The sequence below is a fragment of the Daucus carota genome, chromosome 7, assembly GCF_001625215.2.
Source record: "Daucus carota subsp. sativus chromosome 7, DH1 v3.0, whole genome shotgun sequence".
Classification (NCBI taxonomy): domain Eukaryota; kingdom Viridiplantae; phylum Streptophyta; class Magnoliopsida; order Apiales; family Apiaceae; genus Daucus; species Daucus carota.
This window is the reverse complement of record NC_030387.2, coordinates 15,607,430-15,616,825: the sequence shown is the minus strand read 5'-3', so window position 1 is coordinate 15,616,825 and position 9,396 is coordinate 15,607,430. Positions and strand designations below refer to the sequence as shown.

Below are 9,396 nucleotides of genomic sequence, written 5' to 3'. Positions count from 1 at the left end.
CTATTTAATTGGACTAGCTTATATAAGTTAAATAATGTGCTAATTTAGTGAAGGTATAAGTTATGTGATGCATCTTTTGTGCTCTTGATTGATGGACAAACTTAGCCTATTATCACTAATATTAGCTATACATATGTATAAAAATAGAAACTCTGGTGCTAATAAAAGGTGATTAATTGTTATATGCTTCTTGTATATAATTAAATCTTTATGTGCACTACGTGTATAAATATATATACATGATACGAAGGGTAGTAAATAAGATTTTGACTATTAATCTAGTTAGACGAATTAGATAGCTCGTCAACTAAATTATTGTCTTTTATTTAGATAAAGGATTGTGTAGAAGGTTCGGCAGGCAATAACTAGATTGTAGAAGGATAGAAGCTACTGTTAAGGCAAGTTTCTTTTCTTCCTCTCTTTTACTATCCTTTTATTATTGATCCATTAACTTGATTTTAATTCAGTTCTTGGATATATATACACTTGTGATTTCAGCTTCTTCTATTTATTCTAGATGGATTTAGATACCTTCTAGAATTCTTTAATTCTTCCATATTCCTGTGGTTACCTGATACTAGTGGTTATTGGTTATTCTTTTCAATATTCTTTTGATATTATTTCTTTATAAGAATATTGAGCTTAACCAAACTACATATGATTTCAAACTTGGTTAACAGTAAAATGTGGTATACAGAGTATTATTCTGCAGGTTTTGATTTTAAAAGGTTGGATGCCTTTTTGGGTTTGGTAACATGAAAATGGTGTTAAAAGACTTCTATTATTGAAGTATAATTTATAAAACTGTTAACCAATCGGAATTCATTTGCTGGACCGTGGTGCCGGTCGTGAGTTACATGTTACTATAATTTAAGGCCAATGTGTGCCTTGGGCCCCTTTGTTTTTGGGACAGGTAGCGCCCTGTGCCCGGTGCTTGATGCTCGGCTGATCACCGTGTCAGCACAACGCACCGTAAGCGGATGACTTTTCACAGAATAGTTTTAAATGATTTTATTCTCTTGTAATTGCCATACTTTCAAAATATGACTGTTGTTCTATATTGTTGAAAACCTCTGGCAAGTTACATACAAAATCTGATATAATTTAAATTGTCTCATATTTGTTATATCTGCTTCTTTATATACTTGCTGAGCATGTTTGGCTCACTCTTGCTATTCCTTTATCTATTTCAGCTAGGAATCAAGATGGTTCGTATATTTAAGACAGCCCGTAAGAGTTGTGGTAAGAAGCCTGAGCAGGTGGTTAAGGCAGATGTAGGAGGGCAGGTAGAGGTTTCTTTTGAGAAACATAGTGTGTAGTAGTTATGTCAGTTTTACATATTCAGTTTTAAGTTTTAAGTTGTAAGCAGAGTTATGTTTTATTTTGGGAGTTGCTTGTTACACCTCTTATCGAAGTTCACTGGCAACATAATATGTATATATTGGATATAATAGTTTTTGGTTTCTGTTTTCAATACTGTAGCCTGTTTGCGATCCTATTTTAGGGGGTCGGGTTCGTTTTCTTTTCTTTTCTTTTCTTTTTACAGGTTTTTATATTATTTTGGGATTATAGTGACACCAGATCTAGACCCCGGATCTGAGGGGTGTCACAGTTGGTATCAGAGCTACAGGTTATTTGTATTGAAATCAGATTACAGGATAGTTTTATGACAGGTTTTTAAGTGAACCTCACGTAGAGGTTAGTTATGTTGACTATATGGTTTCGTTACTCAGCTTTAAGTTAGATTATGTTCTAAGTTTATTTGTTGCATGTTTCAGAGTCCTGGTGCTAGCTCCAGCAGGACTAGGACCGAGTCTCGTAGTCAGGAGGGAGTTCCCCCAGGATATTCTTATAGCAGGTCTGCTAGATATGAGAGGGAGTTTTCAGAGGATTCTGTTCTAGGTCCTGTGGCACCAGTTCGTGAGCCACGTCATCCAGCTCTACCAGATCCGGAGCGCCAGGTGCCAGCATCTTCAGTCGCCTCTAGTGCCTCGAGAGCATCCCTCAGGAGGTCCGCCTCAGTTCCATATCATAGGTATGCCGAATTGCAGATGGACTATGAGTTTTTAGAAGGCCAGAATGCAGAGCTTCGTGCTCTAACCCAGCGCAGTGAGCCGAGGAGAGCTTCAGTCAGTGGGCCGGTGTCTGCTCGTCAGGAGCACTCTGGAGAGGATGCCAGGGTTCGTTTGAGGGCCGTTGTTGAGGTGGCTAGTCTGAGGTTCCAGGAGTTGCCCTCTACCAGCGAGGAGGTCAGGAGGCCGGGGCGAGTTTCTCGTCTCTTCACATGGGTGATGTCGGAGCTGCGTGCCGTTGCCAGGCCTCGCCGTGGCTAGAGTATTTCTGGGGTTGAGTTGCAGATCCAGTGAGCTAGGCTTGTAGACATATAGTAGTCTATAGCTTTTGTTCAGTGGATTATCTTATCTTTGTATATTATCTGTACTGTTATCTTTTGACTGGCTTGTAGTAGTTTTAGTTGGGAGTTGTACTTCCAACTTATGGTTTTGGCTTGTACTCAGTTGGTACTCTCGGTTTGTACTATTAGTTTTGGTACTTTTAGTTTTGTACTTCATATTTCCAGTTGTGATGTTTTCTTTCATTTCAGTTACAGCAGTAGTTACCTGGTTGTAGTTATTATTGTTTTATTATCATATGGCATAGTGATGTGATGGTTATATATCTGTTGACAGCATATAGCTTAGACAGTAAAAGCTAAAGATGAATTTATCAGGGACAAAACAAAATTTTCTTTTACAGGGAAATTATTTTCCATATTTGCATGTACAGGATATATTCGGATTTTTTCAGATTTATCTTCTACATGTACCTGATTTCATTTTTAACAGATTACTAAATAAGTTATTTGTATTGTCATCAGAAATATGTCATCAGGAGGAAACAACGGGAATGGTGCCAGTGGTGCCGAGACAGGAGAACCGATTACGATGCAACAGGTTATGGAACTAATGCGAATGCAAGCAACCAATTTGAACCAACAACAGCGTCAACCTGAGACTGGGGTAACTTTTAAAGCATTTCAGTCAGTTCATCCTCCAGAATTCAGGGGATCAGCAGATCCGGCAGAAGCTCGAACTTGGTTGAAGGAAATAGAGAAAGCATTTGAATTGGTAAAGGTGGGGGAGGAACAGAAGACTGTTTTTGCGAGCTATTTTCTTAAAGGAGAAGCGAACTACTGGTGGGAATCGAGAAAAGGCTTGGAAGGTGCTGGAGTGATTCAATGGGAAAAATTCAATGAACTATTCCTCGAGAAGTATTTCCCGAGGTATGTGCAAGATAAAATGGAGATCAAATTTTTGGAACTAAAGCAGGGGAATCTGAGCGTAGCCGAGTATGAGGCCAAATTCACTGAACTATCCAGGTTTGTCCCCGAATATGTGGATTCAGAAATTAAACGAGCTAAACGATTTCAACAAGGATTAAAGCAATGGATTCGAAGTAGAATTGCAATGTTTGAGCTGAAGGAATATCCCGCAATGGTGCAGAAAGCTATGATAATCGAAGGTGAGAGTGATTTCTCAGTAAAAGAAAGGGATGATAAGAAGAGGAAAGCGGAGGCAACGGAGGGAGCCCCATCTCAGAGGAATTTCCAACCTCGTTTCAACCCAAGGCCAGGATTTCAGCCAGGAAGGCAAGAGCCCGCAAAAAAAGCCAGACACGAGAAGATTCCAACCCAATAACCGTTTTCAGAATCCAAATCAGTCAAGGCAAGTAAATGCACCGGCACTAGATTGTAAGAAATGTGGAAAGAAACATTGGGGGTTTTGTGCACCGACAGATATAGTATGTTTCAAATGCAACCAGAAAGGTCACTACGCCAATTCATGTCCACATGACAAGCCCAAATCGTCTGTAAACTGCTTCAAGTGCGGAAATTATGGACATTATGCCAAGGACTGCCGCGCGGATGCTTCACGAGGAAATACCCAGCAAGCTACAAAAGCACCATCTACAAATCAACCTAAAGCCCGAACATTCAACATGTCAATGCAGAATGCAGTGCAAGACGATGATGTGATTGCAGGTATGCTTCATATAAATTCTGTTAGTGCCAAGGTGTTAATTGATTCGGGAGCTACGAAGTCTTTCATATCTTTAGACTTTCTTCCGAAATCTCATTTTGAGGTTCGATCATTAGATCAAGTCTTAACAATAGAGTTAGCAAATCAAGATCGTGTTCCGGTTAGTAAGGTTTGTCCTCGATGTGAACTAGCTATAGAGGGGCATCGTTTCCAGGTGGATTTGATTCCTTTCAGGTTAGGAGAATTTGATGCAATTTTAGGAATGGACTGGTTATCGGCTACTAATGCTCATATAGATTGTAAAAATAAGAGAGTGACTTTGCAGACTTCTGACAAAGCCACAGTTGTATTTCAAGGGCAAAAGCAAGCCAAACAATTCCTTACAATTCTGCAGGCAAGGAAACTCTTACGTCAAGGATGCCAAGCGTATCTTGCACACGTGGTGGATAAAAGGAAGGAACCAGTCAAATTAGAAGAAATAACGGTGGTCAATGAATTTCCAGATGTATTTCCAGAAGAGCTTCCCGGACTACCACCAGATAGAGAAATTGAATTTGCAATAGAATTGGCTCCAGGTACCGAACCTGTGTCGAAAGCTCCATATCGGATGGCACCAGTGGAAATGAAAGAACTAGCTACACAATTGCAAGATCTTCTAGATAAAGGCGTGATTAGGCCGAGTGTGTCGCCATGGGGAGCACCAGTGCTATTCGTGAAAAAGAAGGATGGAAGCATGAGGTTATGTATCGACTACCGTGAGCTCAACAAGCTAACTATCAAGAACAAATACCCTTTGCCCAGAATTGATGACTTATTTGATCAACTGAAAGGTGCGACGTGTTTCTCAAAAATTGATCTTCGTACGGGCTATCATCAGCTGAAGGTTAAGCCAGAAGATATCCCAAAAACGGCATTTCGAACACGGTACGGGCATTATGAATTTCTAGTGATGGCATTCGGATTAACTAATGCGCCAGCAGCTTTCATGGACATGATGAACCGAATTTTTAAGAAGTATTTGGACAAATTCGTGATAGTTTTCATTGATGATATTTTGATATATTCTAAATCTGAAGAGGAGCATGTGGAGCATTTAAGGATCACGTTGGAGACCCTCAAGAAAGAGAAGTTATATGCTAAATTTTCTAAATGTGAGTTTTGGTTAACAGAAGTGCAGTTCTTGGGGCATGTTGTAAGCAGCGATGGAATCAAGGTGGACCCATCAAAGGTCGAAGCAGTACTGAATTGGGAAAGACCAAAGACACCTACAGAAGTAAGAAGCTTCCTGGGATTGGCAGGCTATTATAGAAGATTTGTTAAAGATTTTGCTAAACTAGTTACACCATTGACGAAACTCACTCGGAAAAGCGAAAAGTTCGAATGGTCAGACAAATGCGAAGAGAGTTTTGAAGAGCTAAAGCAAAGGTTAATAACCGCTCCTGTATTAGCACTACCAGATGATCAAGGGAATTTCGTGATTTACAGTGATGCGTCACACAAGGGACTCGGGTGTGTGCTCATGCAGCACGAGAAGGTAATAGCATATGCTTCAAGACAATTGAAGACACACGAGCAGAAATATCCAACGCATGATTTGGAGTTAGCAGCCATCGTGTTTGCATTGAAGATGTGGAGGCATTATCTTTACGGAGAGAAATGTGAGATTTATACTGATCATAAAAGTTTAAAATATATTTTTACACAGAGAGAGCTCAATATGAGGCAAAGAAGGTGGCTAGAGTTGATTAAAGATTATGATTGCACAATAAGTTACCATCCAGGGAAAGCTAACGTGGTGGCAGATGCACTAAGCAGAAAAGAACGACTGAATATGACGATTTCATCAGAAGAACTCCTTAAAGAATTTGAGAAGCTAGAGATTGAAGTTCAGGGTGAGGATTCAACAAGAGTCAAAATATATGCAATGACGTTCCAACCAGAATTGATAGAAAAGATAAAAAGATATCAAGATGAAATAATGCAGCAAGACACCGACAAACTTACAGGAGAAGAAATTTGCAGTCAAAAAGATGATAAAGGTATCTTAAGATTTTCTTCCCGAATCTGGATACCGAATGTGCCAGAATTGAAGAATGAGATTTTGCGTGATGCTCACAATAGTAGGTTTTCCATTCACCCTGGAAGTACAAAGATGTATAGAGACTTGAAAGAAAACTTCTGGTGGCCAGACATGAAGAAGGATATCGCAGAATGGGTAAGCAAATGCCTCACCTGTCAACGAGTAAAAGCAGAACACCAAAAGCCAGGAGGATTGTTACAGCCATTAGATATTCCCGAGTGGAAATGGGAACATCTTGCAATGGATTTCGTGGTAGGGCTACCAAAGACGAAGGCCAATCATGATGCTATCTGGGTTATTATCGATAGGTTAACAAAATCAGCCCATTTTCTTCCTATTAATGAAAAACATTCTTTAGAAAGGTTGGTGCAACTATACTTGAGAGAGATTGTAACAAAACATGGAGTCCCTGTATCTATCGTATCTGATCGAGATCCTCGTTTCAATTCACGATTCTGGAGAAAATTTCAAGAATGCTTGGGTACTCAATTGAACATGAGCACTGCTTATCATCCACAAACAGACGGCCAAAGCGAAAGAACTATTCAGACCATTGAAGACATGCTTAGGGTTTGTGCAATTGACTTTGAAGGTAGTTGGGATGAACATTTACCACTAGTGGAATTCTCTTACAACAATAGTTATCATTCAAGTATTGGCATGCCTCCATATGAAGCCTTGTACGGAAGAAAGTGTAGATCTCCAATATACTGGGAAGAAGTCGGAGAGCGAAAAATACTTGGACCAGAGCTAGTGCAACAAACAAAAGAGGCAGTGGAAATCATTCAAAAGAGGTTAAGAGTTGCTCAAGAACGTCAAATCAAATATGCAGATCCATCACGAAGGGATATCAATTTTGAAGAGGGAGAACTAGTTCTACTAAAAGTGTCACCTTGGAAGGGACTTACCAGATTTGGCAAGAAAGGAAAGCTCAATCCGCGCTACGTGGGACCGTACGAAATTTTGAAGCGTGTGGGAAAGGTAGCTTATGAGCTAGCCTTACCCCCACATCTGGAGCACGTGCATAATGTTTTTCATGTATCTATGCTTAAGAAGTATAATCTTGATGCTAATCATGTAATAGAGTATGAGCCGATAACAGTCCAACCTGACTTGTCTTATGTAGAGCAACCAGTGAGAATCTTAGATAAGAAAGATAGAGTGCTTAGAAATAAGACAGTATCTTTAGTTAGAGTGCTCTGGAGGAATCCCAAGGTTGAAGAGTCAACATGGGAACTTGAAAGCGAAATGCTCGAAAAGTATCCTCATCTCTTTTCTTAATTGATTCTGGGGACAGAATCCCTTTTTAGGGGGGAATGATGTAACATTCGGGAATTTTATTAATATTATAATTATGTGAATATTAATATTTTAAGTGCAATATGTGAATTATCTGAATTAATTGTGGTAACTGTTATATGTGCACTTTATTGTTTATTTTGTTCGAGCCGGTAGATTAGAAACTCGATTTATTTTATTATTTTAATAAATCGAGATCGTCTTTTTATTTTAAATTAAACTGTATTTATTTATATCCAAAAATTTTATCCGATACAAATTACCAGAATATTTTAATTTTGGTATTTTTTATATTTCTGTGGATTTTAAAAGTATTGGGCAGTTTTGCAAATGAATACTTTTATTATTTTTAATTTAGTGAAAACTTCATTAATTATTTGTAAAAGTAGAGGGTGTCTAAAAATTATTATTTTTGCACATTCTCTGTATTTTGGATTTTAAAAGATTTTAGAAAATTTTATTTTTAGTTTTCGAAACTATTTTCGGGCCCCTAAATTTAATAAAATGATATAATTAGCATTCTTTCTCAAATTGGGGGCTACAACTTTTAAAAATATAAATAGCAGGCCTCTTTTCTTTTATTCACACAAAACACACGCTGCAGAACGAATTGGGGGTTTAGGTCTTGTCAGTCGGTGATTTCGCGCGCGAGCATCTGAGAGGTAATCACCAGGAACTCTCCCTCCCTTCGATTAATATATGTGTTAATATATATATATATATGTGTGCTTCTATGTGTACCTGTATGTATATATGTTCTGGCTTGCGATTGTTGTTGGTTTGGGGCTGTTGATCGGTGGTGGCAGGGTTTGTTTGGCCGCTGGTATAAGCGGGTAGAGGTGTAGTAGCGGAGGAGGGAGTAATAAGGTGAGGTGTGTGCGGGGTTGCTCACTGAAATAGAGATGATTAGAGGAGAGGGGTGTGATTACTGTTTTATCGGAAGCTGATGGGTGTGTGCGGTATAAGCAGCAGGTGTGGGTGTGTCATCGTGTTTTGGTGTGTCCGGGATGGGCAGTGGTAAGCGGAGAGAGCTTCTGCAGCAGGGCTGTACATATGGGTATTGTTGTGTGTTGTATAATTAGAGCAGAGGGGGTGAGTTTAGCAGGGGAAGGCTGCTACAGGTTAGGCTGGTATGTGCGAGGGTGTGACAAATGAATGGGTTGCTTTGGCGAAATCAGGAGAGTGTAATTGTGCGGAAGTTTAAGCTTGGTTGCAGATTGGAGAGTGTAAGAAGTAGAGCTCCTGGTTTTATTAGTTGCTTGTGACTTGTGATTATTTGCTAATTCTGGGATATCGGATATTAAATTGTATTAGTATTATTAGTTATTATTATTATTACCTTTACCGGTACTAATAATAGTAAATAATAATATTAATTAGATTGATAAACGATGTCTAGAATTAAAATGTTTGCTTGGGGATATATGACTGCAGTACATAGAATTGGTCATACATGTCTATTTAATTGGACTAGCTTATATAAGTTAAATAATGTGCTAATTTAGTGAAGGTATAAGTTATGTGATGCATCTTTTGTGCTCTTGATTGATGGACAAACTTAGCCTATTATCACTAATATTAGCTATACATATGTATAAAAATAGAAACTCTGGTGCTAATAAAAGGTGATTAATTGTTATATGCTTCTTGTATATAATTAAATCTTTATGTGCACTACGTGTATAAATATATATACATGATACGAAGGGTAGTAAATAAGATTTTGACTATTAATCTAGTTAGACGAATTAGATAGCTCGTCAACTAAATTATTGTCTTTTATTTAGATAAAGGATTGTGTAGAAGGTTCGGCAGGCAATAACTAGATTGTAGAAGGATAGAAGCTACTGTTAAGGCAAGTTTCTTTTCTTCCTCTCTTTTACTATCCTTTTATTATTGATCCATTAACTTGATTTTAATTCAGTTCTTGGATATATATACACTTGTGATTTCAGCTTCTTCTATTTATTCTAGATGGAT

At 38.4% G+C, this 9,396-nt stretch overlaps 1 protein-coding gene across 1 annotated transcript; it reads left to right on the top strand.

Moving 5' to 3' along the window:
• Positions 1–2,879: 2,879 nt before the first annotated feature.
• On the top strand, positions 2,880–7,398 carry LOC135147914 (uncharacterized). The gene is made up of 5 exons (XM_064081968.1): positions 2,880–3,572; positions 3,820–5,192; positions 5,235–5,495; positions 5,817–5,929; positions 6,710–7,398. The coding sequence occupies exons 1-5, from the start codon at positions 2,880–2,882 to the stop codon at positions 7,396–7,398; spliced, it is 3,129 nt and encodes a 1,042-aa protein (XP_063938038.1).
• The last annotated feature ends 1,998 nt before the right edge of the window (positions 7,399–9,396 follow it).

Bases quoted from the DNA above. Each gene is read 5' to 3' on its own strand.
- LOC135147914 (XM_064081968.1), top strand. From the start codon at position 2,880: ATGTCATCAGGAGGAAACAACGGGAATGGTGCCAGTGGTGCCGAGACA. The intron at 3,573-3,819 runs GCAACGGAGGGA...AAATGCAACCAG, and splicing joins ATAAGAAGAGGAAAGCGGAG to AAAGGTCACTACGCCAATTC. The intron at 5,496-5,816 runs TGATCAAGGGAA...AAGTTACCATCC, and splicing joins CCTGTATTAGCACTACCAGA to AGGGAAAGCTAACGTGGTGG.